Raw genomic sequence first — 23,777 nt, forward strand, 5'->3', positions numbered from 1 at the left:
ATGAGGAGAATGGATGATGGCAGATGGAAGGACAGAGTGATCCTAAACGTTGGCGGCGTACGCCATGAAACGTACAAGTCGACCCTCAAGAAAATACCAGCCACGAGACTGTCGCGTTTGACGGAAGCCCTGGTCAATTACGACCCAGTTTTAAACGAGTACTTTTACGACCGCCATCCAGGTGTCTTTGCCCAAGTGTTGAATTACTATCGCACGGGGAAGCTTCACTATCCCACGGACGTCTGCGGACCCCTATTCGAGGAGGAGCTCGACTTTTGGGGCTTGGACTCCAATCAGGTCTCGCAATTACATTTTTACAACCTTATGTTTACCTCTTATAGCGATCCTTACCTTTGCAAATTTATAACACCGTTGGTAAATTAATAAAATAGGCAAAAACCGTGTGATTCAATTTCATTGATACTAACAATTTTTAAAAATTCTATTTGAAAAGAAGGACAACTTCGATCGAATTTTTATTTTATTAATTTTTCGATTATTTGTAATAGAAGTTTTAGACGATTTTAAAAATAAAAAAACATTGAAAATTGTTGATAAATTAATAGCACAGAGTAGAAACCTCGGGATTTAATTTCATTGACACGCTAAAAATTTGTTTAAATTTAATTTGAAACAAATAAAAGCTCCGATCGAATTTCTATTCCATTAATCTTTCGATTCTTCACGACACACAATTTTAAAAATAAATAAGAATAGGAATCGAGGCAACATCGAGTATTAAAATAAATCTACTATAAATGAAACGTTGCTAAAGTAAAGATCGCTAGAAATTGAAGAAAACACGAGCCTCGTTATCGCGCGTGTAACACTGATCGATGAGCAGAGTCTTTTCAAGATATTATTACGCGATCAAATATATATATTCACGGTACGTTTCATCGATCACAATTATCGCGAAACATCGTTTCTCCGTCAATTTCGAACGTTACTGAATTATTTCGCGACGGCGTTAACAATATCGCCCAACTAACGGTTGTTTGTTTGTCAATTTTCTGACTAGAATCGCGAGCGCGATTGTGCTTTGATCCCGCGGAAAATGTCTGATTTGGAATGCACAAACCATACGACCGCCGCTGAACCAACTGGTTAGGAATGTTTGTTCGACGACAGGTCCGGTTACACAAAGTCATATTGTTGCCTTTGATTTCGAATTCGGATGGACTTTATGTTTCCAGCGGGCGTCAGTTGCAGGGAATTACGCATCTTCGGCCCTTTCGTTAATTTTCGGTTTAACTAATTGTACGTTGGGATTTTCTGCGCGTCGAAATTCGTATTTAAAGAATACCGTTACTCGAGATAAAAATAACAAAGACTTTACCTTAAATACAAATACTCGTACTTTTATATTTACATACGTGCTTCATCGTTTTATCGAATAAAAAATTCCGGACACGGAGGAACATTGAAACTTATTTTCCACGCTTCGATGTTAATTAAAATAATACTATTACTCGAAATAAAAATAATAAAGACTTTACCTTAAATTAAATACTCGTACTTTTATATTTACATATGTGTTTCATAATTTTTCACGAGTGACTTTATCGAACGAAAAATTGAAACTTATTTTCCACCCTTCGTCATTAAATTCTCGTGCTCGATTAATTAACTTTAATCAATATTAATCAGCGTCTTCCAGCTCCTTTCTTCCTCTATATTTTATAGCAAATCCCAAGTGTTCTTGTTCTAATTACGGTAGCGTTATGGTCGGTAATCGTTCGCTAATAACCGATGAAATTGCATTGGCGTCTTAACGATTGCAGGGAACCGCGGCTTGGCTGGGTGTTTTTTTGTTCAGAAAAGGTATCGACGTTGACAAAAATAACGAGATCCCCGGGGAATGTTCGCATAATGAAACAGCCCCGATGATAAATTCACGGATTCATCCGTTGCGAATCGTAATTCATTATACAAGACCTTCCGGAATTTTAATGGAGAGGACTACGTTTATTAGTTCACCGCGGAGCATGAATTTTCGTTACGAGGATTACGTAAACACCCGAGAATTATTCTTGTTAATATTTGCGACATCTTCGAGGATCAAGCTGTCAACGTCGCGCTTTTAAGGGAAATTTTAATTCTGAAAAGAGCTACACAATGCACTTAATACGCGAAAATATGAGAAATAGCATGGCCACCAGAGGGCCGCGCTCTCGTCTCTCTCGCAAGCGCTCGACCGACAGTCTGTGTCTGCGTTAAAGCCTGCTAGAATTGTGATATTTAGAGATTGAAACCTCCACGAAGCTCCCATTTCACTAATTTATATTGATAAAAATTTGCAAATTAATTCAGAGGTAGCTGAAAAAATAATTACAGTGCAAAGAGTCGAATGAAATATTTTAATTGATATAAAAGAAATATCGATCTGCTTTAAAGTCTATAGAAAGCACCATTGAAGGGTTGGAAGAAAGTTTGAATGGGAAATATCGCCGCGATTCCGAGCGTTTATCTAAAGGATGAGAGATTGCTTACGATATTTGCTGACATTTTCAATAAAAACGTGAACGGTTGCAGGTGGAGCCGTGCTGTTGGAGTACTTATAGCATTCACAGAGACACTCAGGCGACGCTGGCAATCCTCGATAAGCTGGACGTGGAAGGGGAGAAGCTGAGCGAGGAGGAAATCGCGCGACTCTACGGCCTCGAGGAGGCGTACAACAGAGGGATCTTGTCAAAATGGCAGAAGCTACGGCCGAGGATCTGGGCTCTGTTCGACGAGCCATATTCCTCCGTCACGGCGAAATGCATAGCCTGCGTATCGATACTCTTCATCTGCCTCTCGGTCCTCTGCTTCTGCTTGAAGAGCCACACAACGCTGAAACGATCGCGGAACGATCAACAGTTCAGGGAACTGTTGCAGTCGGAAGCGGATTGCCACCACTCTTATCCGGTGCTATTTTACCTCGAACACGCGTGCAACGCGTGGTTCACTCTGGAAATTACTCTTCGTTGCTTGGTACGTATCGTAGTACTTCATTTCTCTAACTATGATTGTCTAATAACTGATATTTAATGATTATTAACGCGTGTATTGGGAATTCTCGATGGGGCACAAGATGGCTGACGTTTCTAACATCGAATCGAGGATTTTGTTGTATCTTTCTATATGTCTACAGAAAATTTTCTTGATCTTTTATTAAGTAGTACGTATCATATTTCATTTCTCTTCATATGATTGTCTAATAACTAATATTTAATGATTATTAACGCGTGTATTGGGATTCCTCGATGGGGCACAACATGGCTGACGTTTCTAACATTGAATCGAGGATTTTGTTGTATCTTTCTCTATGTCTACAGAAAATTTTCTTGATCTTTTATTAAGTAGTACGTATCATATTTCATTTCTCTTCCTATGATTGTCTAATAACTAACATTTAATGATTATTAACGCGTGTATTGGGATTCCTCGATGGGGCACAACATGGCTGACGTTTCTAACATCGATTCGAGGATTTTGTTGTATCTTTTTCTATGTCTACAGAAAATTTTCTTGATCTTTTATTAAGTAGTACGTATCATATTTCATTTCTCTTCCTATGATTGTCTAATAACTGATATTTAATGATTATTAACGCGTCTATTGGGATTCTTCGATGGGGCACAACATGGTTGACGTTTCTAACATCGATTCGAGGATTTTGTTGTATCTTTCTCTATGTCTACAGAAAATTTTCTTGATCTTTTATTAAGTAGTACGTATCATATTTCATTTCTCTTCCTATGATTGTCTAATAACTGATATTTAATGATTATTAACGCGTCTATTGGGATTCCTCCATGGGGCACAACATGGCTGACGTTTCTAACATCGAATCGAGGATTTTCTTGTATCTTTCTCTATGTCTACAGAAAATTTTCTTGATCATTTATTAAGTAGTACGTATCATATTTCATTTCTCTTCCTATGATAATCTAATAACTAATATTTAATGATTATTAACGCGTCTATTGGGATTCCTCGATGGGGCACAACATGGCTGACGTTTCTAACATCGAATCGAGGATTTTGTTGTATCTTTCTCTATGTCTACAGAAAATTTTCTTGATCTGTTATTAAGTAGTACGTATCATATTTCATTTCTCTTCCTATGATTGTCTAATAACTAATATTTAATGATTATTAACGCGTCTATTGGGATTCCTCGATGGGGCACAACATGGCTGACGTTTCTAACATCGATTCGAGGATTTTGTTGTATCTTTCTCTATGTCTACAGAAAATTTTCTTGATCTTTTATTAAGTAGTACGTATCATATTTCATTTCTCTTCCTATGATTGTCTAATAACTAATATTTAATGATTATTAACGCGTCTATTGGGATTCCTCGATGGGGCACAACATGGCTGACGTTTCTAACATCGATTCGAGGATTTTGTTGTATCTTTCTCTATGTCTACAGAAAATTTTCTTGATCTTTTATTAAGTAGTACGTATCATATTTCATTTCTCTTCCTATGATTGTCTAATAACTAATATTTAATGATTATTGACGCGTCTATTGGGATTTCTCGATGGGGCACAACATGGCTGACGTTTCTAACATCGAATCGAGGATTTTGTTGTATCTTTCTCTATGTCTACAGAAAATTTTCTTGATCTTTTATTAAGTAGTACGTATCATATTTCATTTCTCTAACTATGATTGTCTAATAACTAATATTTAATGATTATTAACGCGTGTATTGGGATTCCTCGATGGGGCACAAGATGGCTGACGTTTCTAACATTGAATCGAGGATTTTGTTGTATCTTTCTCTATGTCTACAGAAAATTTTCTTGATCTTTTATTAAGTAGTACGTATCATATTTCATTTCTCTTCCTATGATTGTCTAATAACTAATATTTAATGATTATTGACGCGTCTATTGGGATTCCTCGATGGGGAACAAGATGGCTGACGTTTCGTTGGTATTTCTAACATCGATTCGAGAATTTTCTTGTATCTTTCTCTACGTTTACAGAAAATTTGCTTGACTATTTACCAAGTAATAATACAGAAGAGAATCAAAGGAAATCAGTAAAATAATAACTAAGACACTTGAAAAATTTGTTAAATGATTGCATCTTGCTGTTATCTATAGTTTAGAGGCTATGTTTGCAGAAAATTTGTTCTATTTATTAAGTAGTATCAACCCAGAAGAGAATCGAAGAAAATCAGTAAAGTAATAACTGAGATGCTTGAAAAATTTGTGAAATGATTAACTTTATGTATGAACGCTCCAAATTATTTCTGTATTTTGATTAAGTATATTAGTGTGCGTCGCCATTTTAACGTTTACTTTATCCAGATTGTATTACAAAATGTAAATTACAAGTTCTGTTGCACGTTTCGCTCCGAATCGATTCGCGAATACTTTTGCACCGGCATTGTCGCTTTTCATATGTTTAATAAACGCGAATATCAAATTCTAATTTTATATTTTTGCTCGCGCGGGCGGATCCCGAGGTCGACTAAAAAAACTAGCTCGCGCGCACAAAGAGGTTGGAGCTGATGTATATTCTGGGAAGTTTCATCCGACGTTTAGCTGAAAAATAAATTATTTCACTAACGTGAACTCTTGGCTACGTAACGCGACGCAAAATTCTGTTGAAACATAAAAGACGCACGTACAACGACGAATTTAATTCCTGAAAATGTTCATTTGGAAAAGCTACAAACTTCTAACATTCGCCCAAATATATTTTAAAACTGGAACGAAGGCAAAATTCGGAGACTAATCTATTAAGTAATTTCGTCGTTGTTTATGATACAGAAGTTTTTTAACGGTATGATACACGAGGACACTTGGGTCCTCGTTCATGTTCGTTTGCTCCGCCATCGCCCGAAACAATATTTGTTCGATACACAGTTTACACAACAGAGTAGCATCGTAAGCATCTGGGGATAAAACGCGTCGAAGTTGAGTCACGTTTGTTTCAACAAGTTTCACGATGTAGCAATTAAAGTAAGATACACACTTCGTTCCATCCCCAGGAATATTTAAATAAATGTCTAGACTGTATAAATAATGGATACTCAAGACCATGCAGAACAGAATTTATCATTAGGTACTTTTTAACACTAGAACTACCGACAGTTGTAGTGTATTTATTTGTACCAAAGACAGTAAAACGATAGATACGTGACAAAATGTATGATGCAATCGAAATAAGCGTTTATTCATTCTCTTATAGAATACTTTCCTAAATCTGTAACAATTTTTATTGGAAACTAGCTTTTCCCTTTTTAAGCCCCTATTTACCTCTATGGAGTTTCAATTTTATGTCATGTCGCCATCTTAGATTTCAAAATTGATACCATTTTCATAATTAACGTTCCAAAAAATCTCCTTAACGACACCTGTACTGTGATATTTAGGCCACGAACAAAATATGTCCCATATAAACGTTGCAACCCCTTTTCACCCCTTCAGAGGCTGAATTTTTTAAAATGTCGAAATATGAGTTTTATTAATTATATAAAAGAGCATTAAGACCAAATTTTAAGCAAATCTGACCACAAATAAAGTATTCCTCATACAAAGGTTGCAACCCCTTTCCACCCCCCAGGCCTTTCATTTTATATAGATTAGGAATGGATCATTTTGACTGCTCTGGTAGGTCTAGTGTTAAACAGTTGCCTGGTACTCGACTTCAAAACCCTGAAGAATTAATCTGCGTTGCCGGTATAATTAAGAGACCAATATAGTAATTGCCACGAGATGGTCGAATTCTATTCGAAGGATTATTCGTGGTTTTGTTAGTCTGCTTCTGCTTCGAAAGTTCTCATTCACGGACCCGCCGTCTCATCGTTCTCTTACCTATTTATCAATTATCCGAGGGAGCTCAGGAAGCCTGAACAGAGGTTCCAAAAGTTTCTGATGAAATTTCGCTCGGGAAGCTTCAAGAATAGTTACAAACGAGAATCTGTTGCACGCGCTCCTTATTTCACCAGACCTTATCACAAGTAATTTACGTCCCACTTCGCGCGGTGAAACTGTTTTTCGGTAGAGGTTGCGTAACTCGACGATGCAAAAATATGTTTAAATCGTAACTGGAAAGGTAACTAGAAAATTCACGTGGAAGAAGAAATAAATTGCTTCGAAAGAAAGGGTCGACAAAAGTGCCATTGAAACTGTTATTGTTTGATATTTCTTTTGTATTATTTAAAATTATATTCGCGTTCAGATACGGTAGAGGTCCGATTATCCGAAATCAAAAACGAATTTTTAAGAAAAATCGACAGGGGGTAGGTTTGAATTTTTTTGGCGAAATTAAAAAATTTCAGATCGTTCTGGAAAAATTATTTTTGGTTGTGGGGGTCAATTACAATTATTTTTGGTGAATAGACATATCCTCGAAATCCTACGCATTTTCGAGAAAAAAATTCCTTAGTGAAAATCTAATATGAGGCCAGAAATGGTTCTGCGAAATTTCACGCGTATCTTTAAAACGTCATAACTTCTGAACGGATTAGAGAATTTTAATGTTGCAAACGGCAAACAACGCGTATTTTGATGAAGAATATGTAAAAATTCTAACAACATTGAAAAAGTTGTTCCTTGACTCCGTAAAATGAGAAATCCCCCATAAAAATGTTCCAAATTTGAAAGTACTATAACTCCTATAATAGTGAATATATTTCGATGAAACTTTTTTCTGGAGTAGAGCTCATGGGTACCTACGTATAACGCCAAACAAAATGACTAAAAATGAAAATCGATTTTTTAAGAAAAATCGACAGGGGGTAGGTGCCTAAATTTTTCGACGAAAAAAAAAATTTCAAATCGTTCTGAAAAAATTATTTCCGGTTGCGGAGGTCAATTACAATTATTTTTAATGAATAGACATACCCCCGAAATCCTACCCAGTTTCGAGAAAAAAATTCGAGAACGTGTGAAATTTTTCGACAAAATTAAAAAGTTTTAAATCGTTCTGGAAAAATTATTTTCGGTTATGGGGGTCAATTACAATCATTTTTGGTGAATACACATACCCCCGAAATCCTATCCACTTTCGAGAAAAAAAATCGGGAAGGTGCAAAAATTTTTCGGCGAAAAAAAATTTGTCAAATCGTTATGAAAAAATTATTTTTAGTTGTAGGGGATAATTACAATCAATTTTGGTCAATACACATAGCCCCAAATTCCTACGTACTTTCGAGAAAAAAATTCCTTAGTGAAAATCTAATATGAGGCCAGAAATGGTTCTGCGAAATTTCACGCGTATCTTTAAAACGTCATAACTTCTGAACGGATTAGAGGATTTTAATGTTTCAAACGGCAAACAACGCGTATTTTGGTGAAGAATATGTAAAAATTCTAACAACATTGAAAAAGTTGTTCCTTGACTCCGTAAAATGAGAAATCCCCCATAAAAATGTTCCAAATTTGAAAGTACCGTAACTCCTATAATAGTGAATATATTTAAATGAAACTTTTTTCTGAAGTAGAGCTCATGGGTACCTACGTATAGCGCCAAACAAAATGACTAAAAATGAAAATCGATTTTTTAAGAAAAATCGACAGGGGGTAGGTGCCTAAATTTTTCGACGAAAAAAAAAAATTTCAAATCGTTCTGAAAAAATTATTTCCGGTTGCGGAGGTCAATTACAATTATTTTTAATGAATAGACATACCCCCGAAATCCTACCCAGTTTCGAGAAAAAAATTCGAGAACGTGTGAAATTTTTCGACAAAATTAAAAAGTTTTAAATCGTTCTGGAAAAATTATTTTTGGTTGTGGGGGTCAATTACAATCATTTTCGGTGAATAGACATACCCCCGGAATCCTACGCGTTTTCGAGAAAAAAAATTCTTCACCGAAAATATGTCTGACCATATATGAAATATTCTACTGAAATTTCATGCGTATGTTTAAAAAATCATAACTTCTGAACCGATTGGTGGATTTTAATGTTTGAAGAGGCAAACAACGCGTATTTTAACGTAGAATATTAAAAAAAAAATTACCATATTTTTCTTATTAACCAAAACGTTTAGAAATTGTCATTTATTGGACACGTTATTTTTCGATGAATTATATAAATTAAAAATGGGAAGTTTCGAAAGATATCTTTGATCACAGTGCGTTTGAGAGAACAAAGGTCTCTCAAGTTTTGGAATAGATAGAGATCTCGTATTCTGATTCGTATGACGAATAAGATTTAGATAAAGTACGAGGATTGTACTTATCCCATAATGGTGAAGAGGGTTCGCAGACCCCTAACCCCTGCAAAAAATGACAGACGGTCAGGGATTAGGTTCGATTAGCTGGGATCTCTGCTGTCAGATCTCCGATTCCAGTTATCCTCGCACACTACATTTACTGCAATACCTGCAGGCCAGTCTGACCAACCCACTAGCGAACTCGACTTTGACGGATGTCCAAAAGTTAGTTCCCAGTTTAACGAAGCTAGCAAATAAATCAAACTTTTACAGTTGCAGTTCGATGGTGTACCTTTGATTCGAAACACCAAACTCGTAGAATAATTATCATAAACAACTCGAGTGAGTCGCTTGTAATCGTCGTTCGTGACTGGAAAAATTTTAGTCGATAAAGTGATCTCTATTTCGATTGCAACAGTACCAGAAATACACGATGCAAGATTTTACTCGATTAAGAAGTTTCACCAGTACGTACGAAGCAAGTAACGATATCACAAATATGGGGAGTCGTTCTACCGAGGAACGTAATACCATAACATCGCGATAAAATACGTTTTTGCTCGTACGTCGAGTTAGCGAACTGCATAACTCGTTTCGAGCCAAGTTGTTAACAAAGGGAAATTGGCCCACCGTGGCGACCAGGGCAATTTCTCAATAGGCTAATTTAAATGTAGGCTACAGCGGGTAACGCATTAGTACTGCTTACATTACGCGTTCGACCGATGGAATTAGTGCCTCGAATTACACGTAGAAATTTCAACGGGAGACCGGAGTCAGAGGAAATAAAAATAATCGTTTGAATTGTGGAATTAGTGCCTCAAATTACTCTTAAAAATTTCACAGTCTCAATAGAGTCAGAGAAAATAAAAATAATCGTTTGAATTATGGAATTAGTGCCTCACAATTACTCGTATGACAACGACTCACTAGAGTCAGAGAAAAAATAAAGGAAATTTTTTAATTAAGATATTTAATAAATTTCATATTATTAAAAATGAAATGGTTGAATTGTGGAGTGAAATATTTCACAATGGACACATAGAAATTCGATTTAAGGGAGTACTACTCTCCAGACTGTCATTTTTTCGGCCATCTCTTTGTACAGAGATTTTGCAGATTCTTTTCATAAAAAAATATTAAAAATTGTGGGAGTTACAACTTCCTTGCGTTTTCGTACGACCATAAATAACAGAGATTATTTGGGCGACCCAATTTAACCACCCTACAGACGCGTGTATAGAATCTTGCAACCATTTTTTAAATTTATTGACTCAAGACACATCAAAACACCGAGAAAAACCGAGGACGCAGATTTTAACCAATAACAAGTTTCCTGTATTCGATAACAACCGGGAAGGAAAATATTTTTCCGTTCTGTAGAATATCTCTAAAACGATAACAACTTGCAAAGCACGGATATCTTGGTGCCTGCAGGTTTGCAATTTTATATATACGAAAATAAAAGCTTTTGTCGAAGCTTCACGAGCTTACAATGTCTGTCATTATTTTGCAGATATTCAGCGAGCAAGAGAAGTCTACGTTCTCTTTGAAGGATAATTTTATTCCATCAAACCACGTTACAACGTCGACGAAGTCTGTGTTACGAAGCATTTGCAATATTTCAAAATTTTAATATTTAAAACGATAACGGTTACAATTTTAGAAATATTTCGAAACGAGTAAATCGAAAACTGTTCGAATTAAAATACCGATTTGATCGTTGTGCGTCTATTGTACAAATTTTGATCAAAATTTGATCTCTGATCTCTGATTTGGTAATCCACAGACGAATTCCATATGTAATATCGCTTATGGAACCTCTAAGGACAGTTCTCTGGAGATTCCAACTGTAGCTTAAATATGTAGATGATAATTGCAAGACATATAACAATGGAACTGTGTCGTCTAATATTCTAATGAAACTACAATGCTGGAATAGTCGTTCAAACGTCTCACGGTAGAAAGTCTCGCACGCTATAGTAGTATAGAAATTTTAATCAATTTTAACATTGATTTAACAGTGGAACTACCAACACTCATGGTGTATTTATTTGCACCAAAGAAATTAAACCGATATTAAACAATAAAATGTATAAAAGTTTACTCGTTCTCTCGTCAGAAGACTGATAAATTTTTTAAAATCCGGACGAGTAAATTTTCTACGATTTTTATTAGGAATTACGTACCATTTCTGGTGTTAAAAAATGCATCAGGTTGGTTTTCTTTTTCTGCGGTGCACCATTATTTAAAATAAAGTACACTGACATTGCACGCGATTTCTGCAAGATCGCGTAATTTATATTTCGCGTGGCAGTTTCGGGGGTCGTGCTGATTTCGTGTATTGATTTTTCGCCTGGAATGGCGCAAAAAATTCAAAGTACATCGACGAAACGCGAAACTGCTCTTTGCGTCTGCACGAAACGTGAAATGAAGGTGGAAATTTTAATGTTTATCGATCGTGAGCAGTGCTAATCGTAATCACCTTTTAGCGATAGGTTTCGAATTAACCAGTTACCAAATATCTTGATCATGAATATCGAAAGCGAAACGCATCGAAGCTGTTTAATGAACTCGCGGACTGTGTATAATGTATATCGGATAACAGCCACTTGCAAATGCAGCGTAACGAATAATTCACAGCGCAAATCCGTATGTGTGCCCACTTTCGACAATCACCAATCGATGATGATTATAAAGGCACTTCACTGTGTCGAGGTTGGTCGGTTCGTCGCGTTAGAAATTAACGGACGTCGACGAAACGAATCTCAATTAACCGAGTCAAGGTCCGGGGAATTTATTCTCTGTCACAGTCAATACAAAATAGAAAGCAGAGGGAACATTTCTCACAATTAGGTAAATGTTTTTGTTAACTCGATTGCTACTATTTTCCTTTTGGGAGACTCAGACGCCAGAGAAACGAGTGGTCCAATTTTCAAACGCCCATAACTTCTACAATAGTGAATGTATTTAATTGAAATTTATTTTGATAGTAGAGCTCGTGGATATCTACAAAAATGTATTAGACAACATTTCCGTACAACGTCAATCAAATTTATTAATAATCAGAAACGAACTTCAAGAAAAATCGACAGGAGGTAGCTGCTGCAATTTTGCACATTCTTCTTATTAGCCAAAACTTTTAAAAAATTGTCATTTTCTTTTTTATTTTTTAAGCACCCAAACATAGGGGATATTTCTCCCAATTAGGTAAATGATTTTGTCAACTCGATTGCTACTCCCAAAAATAATTTCGTTCCGCCTTTGGTTCGCCATTGCCACCCTGCACGGATGTTTTTTATATTTTTTTCGACGTCTTTTAACCATCTGAGGGATGTCGATTGCAGGTGAGTCCAAGTCTGAAGAGATTCGCGGTGTCACCCGTGAACGCGATCGACTTAACAGCGACTCTGAGCTTCTACACCGAGTTCTTGACGGAGTCTAGCCTCTACCTGGAGGTCCTGTCGATAGCCAGAGTCCTGCGGCTGTTCAAGCTGACGAGGCACTCTCCGGGGCTTAGGATACTGATTCACACCTTCAAAGCATCCGCCAAGGAGCTCGCGTTGCTGGTTTTCTTCCTCGTGCTGGGCATCGTTGTCTTCGCCAGTCTCATCTTCTACGCCGAACGGCTTCAAGTAAGTTTATTTTTGGAGGAAACTAGTTGTAAAATAGATGGACGGTCTGGTAAATGTTTGGATACTCGTACCCGGAGGCCACACGTTGCTTTATGCATCGATTTTATCGCGCTCAGAGCGGTCATTTATTTTATTTCTCCGTGGCTTTTCAATAGCCTTTCAACGCCATCTTGAAAAAATTGATTTTCCTTTGGAAAATAATTCGTGCTCCGGGAGGATAACGTGTAATGCACCTTAGTTCTTCCTTGGGGTCAATAACAGCGATGGACGTTAATTCTATCTGAAGATATTTACATCATAATGATGATAAAAGGTTCTGGATCAGGTTCCATTAAGTGTCCAAATATTTATGAACGGACGTGCTGATCTCCAGAATAATCAGGCTTCTAATATTTTCCACGTCGTTGCAATAACGTTGTTCCCTCGTTCTTTCAACCCTTTTTCCCCCAGTGGTATCCGAGGATTTGATAAATAGTGAAATTAGATAATTCAGAATGTACAGAAAACTGTTGACATTCATTTTCCAATTGGATCAGCGTCACCAAACCACTTGATTTGCAAACACTGTGCACTGGATGCAACGTAATTTTATACACTACTTCCTTTATTATTTTTCAACAAAAGCTATTAAACGCAAATTATCAGCTTACCAATGGTTTCGGTATTTATTGAGTCATACAACACTCGTATTTAACCCTAGATTTGAATATTTTAATAAAAACATGTCCCAACCTCTGTCTACGATCCTGCATCAAAGAAATTCCGTTTCGAAAAACATTTTTTTCGCGTTTTTTCCATGCTCGAAACTGTTTCTTTTTTTTTGTTTGCGTAATGTTTACAGGAATCGTCAGCGTTTCGACATTTTTATTTTACAACCGGTGAAACGGTTCCCTGCTCCATTTGCCCGACACTTCCGGTATCTTCCGAACAAACAACCGACTCTGTACAACCTCGTGCATAAAAATCGAGAAACTTTCCATCGAGAATACAGGAACACTCGACAAATATTTGCAGACGTTATTCCGTAAAACGAAGTCTCCTACGAGCAATTTTTGTTTCGCGTTCTCGATTTTCTTCGCCGTTTACGGTCCTCGGGGGATCGAGGTATTGTTTAACGCGTCGAGCATTAAATTTAATTGCAATTTAAAGTAATTGCTATTCGCTCCTTTCTGTGTACGTAACTTTGTAAATACGTGTTACTCGGTGCTTTACGGTCCGTCGTTTCCGTATTAAATTGACGCAGGGCACAGTACTTTAATCGCGTGCAAGAGATTTCTGCATCCAGAAGTTTGATCTGCTTTTGCTAGTTTCGCCTTTGCGACGGAATCCTTTCAAATTAATTCGCCCAAACGGGAAAATAAGTAATAACTAGGAATTAGATCCGACGTTTCGTTAGAAATAAGACCAATTTCGAAACCTGTTGTTGACTGATTGGGTGAATTAATAATTAACGCGGTTTTCGAAGAGCATTTTCCACTCGTAAGATGTTCGTCGAAGTAATACAATAAAATATCAAATAAAATACAGATTTAAAAATAAGAAAAGTATGTAATAACTACAATTTAGGATCTGATGTTTGTAGGAGTCTCCATAAATGTTTCCAGACCTCATTCACCTAAACGATTGCATAGTTTCTCTATGGCGTTTGTATCGGAAGATCGGGGAAACATTTCAGACATTATGTTTTTGGTAAAGAATTTTTTTCTCAAAAGTACGTAGGATTTTGGGGGTATGTCTATTCACCAAAAATGATTGTAATTGACCCCCACAACTAAAAATAATTTTTTCATAACGATTTGACAAATTTTTTTTCGCCGAAAAATTTCAGCACCTTCCCGATTTTTTTTCTCGAAAGTGGATAGGATTTCGGGGTTATGTGTATTCACCAAAAATGATTGTAATTGACCCCTGCAACCGAAAATAATTTTTCCAGAACAATTTAAAATTTTTTAATTTTGTCGAAAAATTTCACACGTTCTCGAATTTTTTTCTCGAAACTGGGTAGGATTTCGGGGGTATGTCTATTCATCAAAAATAATTGCAATTGACCTCCGCAACCGGAAATAATTTTTTCAGAACGATTTGAAATTTTTTTTTTTCGTCGAAAAATTTAAGCACCTACCCCCTGTCGATTTTTCTTAAAAAATCGATTCTCATTTTTAGTCATTTTGTTTGGCGCTATACGTAGGTACCCATGAGCTCTACTTCAGAAAAAAGTTTCATTGAAATATATTCACTATTATAGGAGTTACGGTACTTTCAAATTTGGAACATTTTTATGGGGGATTTCTCATTTTACGGAGTCAAGGAACAACTTTTTCAATGTTGTTAGAATTTTTACATATTCTTCACCAAAATACGCGTTGTTTGCCGTTTGAAACATTAAAATCCTCTAATCCGTTCAGAAATTATGACGTTTTAAAGATACGCGTGAAATTTCGCAGAACCATTTCTGGCCTCATATTAGATTTTCACTAAGGAATTTTTTTCTCGAAAGTGCGTAGGAATTCGGGGATATGTGTATTGACCAAAATTGATTGTAATTAACCCCCACAACTAAAAATAATTTTTTCATAACGATTTGACAAATTTTTTTTCGCCGAAAAATTTTTGCACCTTCCCGATTTTTTTTCTCGAAAGTGGATAGGATTTCGGGGGTATGTGTATTCACCAAAAATGATTGTAATTGACCCCTGCAACTAAAAATAATTTTTCCAGAACGATTTGAAGTTTTTGTATTTAATTGTTAATAACTTTTTAACAAAGCCTCCGTCAACAGATTGATATTCTTGATTTTCGTCTTATTGTGGCCTCTAGAATCCCCCATTAAAATTTTTCCCAGGAGTGGCTGAACACCCTGTATACGTGTCTAAACTTCAGAGAGAATTAATTACATAATGATTAATTAACTAATGATTAAGAACAGAGCAAAACAATTTTTTCCAATTTTGTTCCAATCTCGATACCTCGAATGAGTGGCTGATGATTATTAATCGGATAGGAGGGGGTGCCTCGTTGCTTTCAACCCTTATTCACCGATATCGTTCACTTTTGTTATCCACACTGTGTTATCTTGTCTTTGGCTATAGGATAACCCGCATAATGACTTCGACAGTATACCGCGTGGTCTCTGGTGGGCGTTGGTTACCATGACGACTGTTGGCTACGGAGATATGACGCCAAAAACTTTCCCGGGAATGTTCATCGGAGGGCTCTGCGCCATCACGGGGGTCCTGGCCATCGCACTTCCGGTCCCCGTCATTGTCAGTAACTTCTCCATGTTTTACTCCCACACTCAGGTTTGTATATCGTCAAACAAGTTTTTTTAGAAATGTAAAATCGTTTCTATAAAACGTAATCTCACAGATTTCAAAATGTTAATTTCCCATTAGAAGACATCGTTCGGGCAATGGACTTTCTGTTTTAACTCAGATCCCCCATTCTCATTTTTCAGACAGTTCCATAATTCCTTCGTTACGTAGAAAAGAAACTAATTAACAGTCATTTAGAAGTCTCTTTGGGAAGCTTAGGAAATTTTGCCGGAGACAGATGCTACAAAATTTTTACATTTTGAACGAGAAAAACGTACAAATTCTTCGTAACTCTTTCGAAAACCTAAAACCTATATTATAACGATTTTCAAGCCCCCATTTAAAGACACGATTCAACTAGTAATCAAGTTATTGTTAGAATTATTTTTGTATGACATAACGTCCCAGAAATGGCCCTTTTGTAAAAAGTATTACGTCCAAAATAGAGTTCCATAAACACAACGAAGACATCGTCAGTGTCAATTTGCCCAAGTCCCATAATTATTGGATGATCGAATTTCCTCTAATTCGACTTCTAAGATGGGACCATAATGGCGTCAGTTAGCCCCACATCGCGTGACTCGCGGTTTTAGAAACGTTTCGACCAGCGTGGATATCATACTGGTAGTTTGAACAGTGTGCGAACGCGTTGATTGGGTGTATCTGAAATGTACCGGAGTAATGTTTGTAAAGCCCTCACGGTGAGAGCAGCCACGTCGAGCACTCACAAACGAAATGGCCTCAAGAACCACTCGATCAAACAGAAATAAATAGCCACGGTAACTTTGTTCCGCCCACGCGGACTGTACAAGAAGACTAAACTGTCTGTTAATATTTACTGTCTCGAATATCGTGCGTTGTCGGACGATTACGACCAAGCATGACGCGTTTGCAAACGTATAATATTTTAATAAATCCAAGTATACTCGCGAGCACGAAGGAATTTAATTTTGGAAATAAAACACAGGTATTTTAATGCAAACGTCCACAAAGTGGAGGCTCGCGATGAAAATTTTAATTAAAAACTTCTATTATCATTTACTGAAAGTATACTTCAAGAAATAGTAATATTGTCTCTCATTGTTTGTATTTCCAAAGATTTTATATAAATGTAATTAATATTTATTACAAGAATATTATTTCTAAAATTCACTCGTGTCATCGATTTAAAGAACTAATAATATAATAAATATATTTGGCACTTTTGTGATACGCGTTTGAAAATAACGATTTTTCCCGCGCAATTATCGAGCGTCGATTCCTCGGCTATTTTTAATATTCCGTAAATGGCGTCGCCATTGTACGGTGGCTGTTGAAGTTTTATCACGTTGAAAAAGTTTCCCACGGCGTTAAGATTTTCTTTTTTTTATCGGATTAAGTTGTTAGGACTCCCCGGGATTGTATACAATGAATATGTGCCCACCGAGGATACGGAAGCGGAAGTTCATTCCGACGCAACATGTAAACTTTCCTCTCTTCAGTAACCAATTTGAAACTTTGCCCGGGAAGAAGTTTCGCCCGTGACAATTTTATATACGAACTTCGAAATGGCCGGCCGCGCATTCGAAACTATTATAGTTCCGCGTTGATATCCAATTAATCGACACAGAACATTCCACGTCCTCTTATCGTATACGTAAATAACATAAATAAAATTTAACTGTTCGAGATTTCACACTACTGTTGCTACCACCATTTTCTAAAAACGACTGTAATTATTTACTGCTACAATAATTGTTCATTTTCATGCAATTGTATTAACTCTAACAATATTTAATTAATAGAGAACTGTTTTCTTGTTCCTCGAGATTTCTCTGAATTTAAGGTAATTTTGATTTCTGTATTTCTGTCATTTTCTAAAAACGATTCCACTTTCCTGTAACTCTTTACTGCTGCAATAATTGTTCATTTTCGTGCAATTATATTAACTCTAACAATATTTCATTAATAAAGAACTGTTTTCTTGTTCCTCGAGATTTCTCTAAATTTAAGATAATTTTGATTTTTGTATTTCTGCCATTTTCTAAAAACTGAATTTAAGGTAATTTTGATTTCTGTATTTCTGCCATTTTCTAAATCGATTCCACTTTCCTGTAACTCTTTACTGCTGCAATAACTGTTCATTTTCGTGCAATTATATTAACTCTAACAATATTTCATTAATAAAGAACTGTTTTCTTGTTCCTCGAGATTTCTCTAAATTTAAGATAATTTTGATTTTTGTATTTCTGCCATTTTCTAAAAACGATTCCACTTTCCTGTACAATTGTTCTTTACTGCTACAATTGTTCATTTTCATCCAATTATATTAACGCCAACAATATTTGATTAATATTTGTTTTCTTATTCCTTGAGAAATTTATTGCTCTGAATTTAAGATAGTTTTGAGTTTTGTATTTCTGAATTTATTTGATTTTATCAGTAATTCTCTATAATTTCAACTCGGTAGAATTTTTATTCGAGCTCCGAAGAAGATCGTCGAAAGTTTGGGAAACGTTCGTTGGGAATTTTCTGTTTGTTTTGCTTTACCTTCGCATCGCTAACGCGAGAACCTTGACCAAGAGTCACTTTGAAACGGAATTCGGTGCTCGCGAGCTCCCAAGCAGTTTAGAAGTTCCCTGAGAGCACTTCTGGAAAGTTCTTTGGAAAACAACGTGGAAATTAAAGACTGGAATGCGTGTGCCGCGTTCGGATCCTCCCTCGATACTTTGATATTGCGTTCGAGCCTCGAGAAAAGGATAATTAATGCGACACTGAGAAAAGTGGATCGTTTTAATCTTTCATCGACGTTTCTAAACGATTCTGTGCAATCGAAAATAAATGTAGAATTTTTAAAAAATAGGTTACCTTGAGATCGTCGACAGCCCATTTCACCAACACTGTTTTCACCGACACTGTTTTCATCGATTGTCCATATTTAGCGATAGGGTTAAGTTCATTTGATGCATTTCAAATGACATAAGTCGTGGTTTAAAAAATGTTTAACTTCAAATTCTCAAGCAGGGTGTGAGCTTGGGGGATGACGCCCCTCCACTACCGGGAAAATAAGTGTTCAACTTGAAAACTACTGTCTATGCTCGGTGGTCTGCCATGGAAAAGGGGATGTCATATTTTTGTATACTTTTTAGGCCATTATCTAGATCTAGAATATGATTAGAATAGGTCTGAATTACCAAAGCAGAAAACGTACTGACAGTGTCAGTCTGACACAAATTGGGAAGTATAATAACTATTTCTTACGTAGCTATCTGTTCGTGGAAACGAATGAGCTCAAACCCGTTGGTAAATACGGACAGTCGATGGAAATATTTGTTGACGACTTCCCGTGCTATTTAGCTCGACGAAATCCGGGCCCAGACTGATGCTAAACTGCTTCGTAACGGAGATTATAAGAACCGTGACCAACTCTTGCGGCGTACCGATAGGAACTAAAACTCGATCGCGATTGCGATTGGTTGTTCGCGAGCCTGGCTCGTGATATTTATGTTTGGGTCAAAATCTTCGTCACGAGCCAGACTCGTTAAAGTACGGGAAGAGGTTAATGTCGGTCAAATCGTGTCGATGAACTGAGTGGTCGACGATCTCAGGGTAACCCGAAAAAAATTGCAGGCCCGTAGCAAACTGCCGAAGCAAAGACGGAGGGTGCTTCCGGCGGAAGTCCCAAAACGATCGAGGTCGATCTATCAGATTCAAAGCGACATTCAGCGTCAACTCGTTACCAATAATTCAACCAGACAGCTGACACCGAGGCCAGCCACCATAGGATTCGAAAATGTCCTACAATTACAGGTACAATTGGAAATTTCGTTCTAATTCACTGTAGTTACAAAAATGATCTGTTTAATCCCCAAGTGGACTCTCAATCTCAACTGAATTATTTCACTTAATGGTGATTTTGGTGAATGGAAATAAAAAAATAATGAACTAATAGAAGATTACGTGAGATTTCAAATAATTGCATTGTTATATATCAAATAATTATTAGTTTAAACTTGAGGTCCCAATAATCCACTTAAGGGTTAATTCAGACTTATTGAACCTCAGAATTATAAAGTGTGATCTATGATTATTGAATACAAGTTTTCGGATGTAATTCGTAGTCATCGATAAAAAGAAAGATAAATTAAAGTTTTGAACAATGAAATATTCTGCATTTCATCAAATATAATTGACATCGATTTTTTAAAATTTTGAATTAACATTGAATTTTTTATTTTTCCAAATATAATTGAATTATCAATAAATAAGAAACGTATTCGAATATTGAGAATCTCGAAATGCAAATTGGACACACTTTCGTAAATTCTCATAATAGATTTATATGTATTATAGAATTCGGTGCAACAGGGCGCTGCAGGATTAATGTTGCTAATGATAACCGGTATCGATTAAAATATGCATGATTTATAGTACTCTCGCGTGATTCACAGCTGCTAGCTATTAAATTATAACACACGCGTTCCCTTTTATTTACGGAATTCGTAGTTTCTCTATCGCGAAATTACGAATCCGCTGATCGAATGCTGGCGAATCGTTTAGAATTTTTTTTTATTTTCGTATTTTTTGCAACAGCCTAATATCGTTGTAAATTTACCACGAGAGTCAGCCGTGGCGGGAACCATAAATTCCGACAGAACGGACGCTACTCGCCTCGCCACCAATAATCCAGTGAAAAATGGCAAAGCAGTCGATGGGATCGCCGACAATGCATTCGAAAGGGACACCAACGAAAACGGGAATTCGTTCGTGGAAAGTTGCAAAGACCTTCCTTCCGCTTGCATAGCTATGCCAGAGAATCCAGAGTCGATTCAAGGTTCGATAAATAGGAATTAAAAAATTCTATTCAAATTTGCCTTTATGGAAACAGAATGTTTGTATATAACGAATAAAGGCTCTGCAACTCGATACACGTTAGCCATAGATAATTTAGATAATCCATTAAGGGTGTAATAAACGTTACAAAGGCACAAAATGTCGAAAGAATATTTTTTTAAACAGTAACTTACGTAAGATAGTTCGACTTTTAAACGTAACTTTGATTCGTTGGATTTCAAACAATCATTCTTTATTTACCATTCCATTTAAAAACATCAAATTTTTTTACTAACCAGGTTTATTTTACCATGGAACACATTGTAATACTTTGTATGATCCATATGCATATATTATTGTTATTGATTGAGATCTTGTAGACAGTTTTACCGTAGATTTAATTTTTCTACAACTGTGAAACAGTTTATTACTGTTAAAATTTAGTATCATTGAAATTTCACACAAGTTAAATGATAGTCTGTATGAAGGAATTTATTGTTTTGTATAATTTAAAACTTGGAAACGATGATTGGAAAATAATGCGGATAATATTAAGAACTTGTACGAATTTATTTAAAATTTAGAAGATTGTCCCATTGCATAGATCCTTGATCCCAAGCTCTTTGTTCCTACATGTTTATTTAAAAATATTCATTGACGACGAATGTCATCTTGGTCTTAATAGAATAATTTGTTAAAGTACACTAAATTGTATAATACTAGATAATAGAATCGTAGAATTTATCTAGAATTTCTTATAAGATGAAACAAAGACTCCTAAATCTTTTTACGTGGAAATTGATGCACATCTTGGTCTTAATAGAATGATTTCTTAAGGTACACTAAATTCTATAATTCTGGATAATAGAATCGTAGAATTTATCTAGAATTTCTTATAAGATGAAACAAAGACTCCTGAATCTTTTTCTGTGGAAATTGATGCACATCTTGGTCTTAATAGTATGATTTCTTAAGGTACACTAAATTGTATAATACTAGATAATAGAATCGTAGAATTTATCTAGAATTTCTTGTAAGATGAAACAAAGACTCCTAAATCTTTTTACGTGGAAATTGATGCACACCTTGGTCTTAATAGAATGATTTCTTAAAGTACACTAAATTGTATAATTCTGGATAATAGAATCGTAGAATTTATCTAGAATTTCTTATAAGATGAAACAAAGACTCCTAAATCTTTTTCTGTGGAAATTGAAGCACACCTTGGTCTTAATAGAATGATTTCTTAAGGTACATTAAATTGTATAATACTAGATAATAGAATCGTAGAATTTATCTAGAATTTCTTATAAGATGAAACAAAGACTCCTGAATCTTTTTCTGTGGAAATTGATGCACACCTTGGTCTTAATAGAATGATTTCTTAAGGTACACTAAATTCTACAATTCTGGATAATAGAATCGTAGAATTTATCTAGAATTTCTTATAAGATGAAACAAAGACTCCTGAATCTTTTTCTGTGGAAATTGAAGCACATCTTGGTCTTAATAGAATAATTTGTTAAGGTACACTAAATTGTATAATACTAGATAATAGAATCGTAGAATTTATCTAGAATTTCTTATAAGATGAAACAAAGACTCCTAAATCTTTTTACGTGAAAATTGTCTCACACCTTGGTCTTAATAGAATGATTTCTTAAGGTACACTAAATTCTACAATTCTGGATAATAGAATCGTAGAATTTATCTAGAATTTCTCGTAAGATGAAACAAAGACTCCTGAATCTTTTTCTGTGGAAATTGATGCACACCTTGGTCTTAATAGAATGATTTCTTAAGGTACACTAAATTGTATAATACTAGATAATAGAATCGTAGAATTTATCTAGAATTTCTCGTAAGATGAAGCAAAGACTCCTGAATCTTTTTCTGTGGAAATTGATGCACACCTTGGTCTTAATAGAATGATTTCTTAAGGTACACTAAATTGTATAATACTAGATAATAGAATCGTAGAATTTATCTAGAATTTCTCGTAAGATGAAGCAAAGACTCCTAAATCTTTTTATGTGGAAATTGTAGCACACCTTGGCCTTAATAGAATGATTTCTTAAGGTACACTAAATTCTACAATTCTGGATAATAGAATCGTAGAATTTATCTAGAATTTCTTATAAGATGAAACAAAGACTCCTGAATCTTTTTCTGTGGAAATTGATGCACACCTTGGTCTTAATAGAATGATTTCTTAAGGTACACTAAATTCTATAATACTAGATAATAGAATCGTAGAATTTATCTAGAATTTCTTATAAGATGAAACAAAGACTCCTGAATCTTTTTCTGTGGAAATTGATGCACACCTTGGTCTTAATAGAATGATTTCTTAAGGTACACTAAATTCTATAATTCTGGATAATAGAATCGTAGAATTCTTTTTGCAAGGAAATCGAAGCAGGTGAAAAATATAGCAAAATAAAGGAGGAACGAAGTCGAAATTGGGATAGAATCGGTTTGTTTCGCAATTTAGACAATGCACCAGCTCAAAGTGCGTTCACGGTGAAGCAGTTCTTGGCCGACTATCGCGCAACAGTGCAAAATTTAGCTACCTTCGAGACCTGTCTGTTCTCCAAAGTGAAATCTTTGCTCAAGGGGACGTGTTTCGAATCCGCTGAGACGATGAAACAGAAAGCGGCAGCAGCTTTGACGCAAATTCAGCTGCAGCGAGGGCTTCGATCCGCGAAAGACACGAACCTTGCCACCACTACTCGAAAACTACTGCAAAATGGATTAAAATCCGATACGAATGGAATTAAACAGCACGATTCTAAACATAAAACAAATCACACTATTATCTTATACGTATATCGATTGGGAGATAGTTAA

At 35.8% G+C, this 23,777-nt stretch overlaps 1 protein-coding gene across 1 annotated transcript; it reads left to right on the forward strand.

Annotated features, from left to right (window-relative positions):
• On the forward strand, window positions 1–23,777 carry LOC143348443 (potassium voltage-gated channel protein Shaw). The gene is made up of 7 exons (XM_076778642.1): window positions 1–297; window positions 2,536–2,976; window positions 12,517–12,804; window positions 15,894–16,103; window positions 19,725–19,904; window positions 20,688–20,928; window positions 23,422–23,777. Exons 1-7 carry the CDS (start codon window positions 1–3, stop codon window positions 23,775–23,777), a joined length of 2,013 nt encoding a protein of 670 aa, XP_076634757.1.

Source organism: Colletes latitarsis, chromosome 11, assembly GCF_051014445.1.
Source record: "Colletes latitarsis isolate SP2378_abdomen chromosome 11, iyColLati1, whole genome shotgun sequence".
NCBI classification, from domain to species: Eukaryota; Metazoa; Arthropoda; class Insecta; order Hymenoptera; family Colletidae; genus Colletes; species Colletes latitarsis.

Coding starts and splice junctions, on each gene's coding strand:
- LOC143348443 (XM_076778642.1), top strand. CDS start 1: ATGAGGAGAATGGATGATGGCAGATGGAAGGACAGAGTGATCCTAAAC. Junction 2,977..12,516: donor AAATTACTCTTCGTTGCTTG/GTACGTATCGTA, acceptor TGTCGATTGCAG/GTGAGTCCAAGTCTGAAGAG. Junction 19,905..20,687: donor AAAATGTCCTACAATTACAG/GTACAATTGGAA, acceptor TTTTTGCAACAG/CCTAATATCGTTGTAAATTT.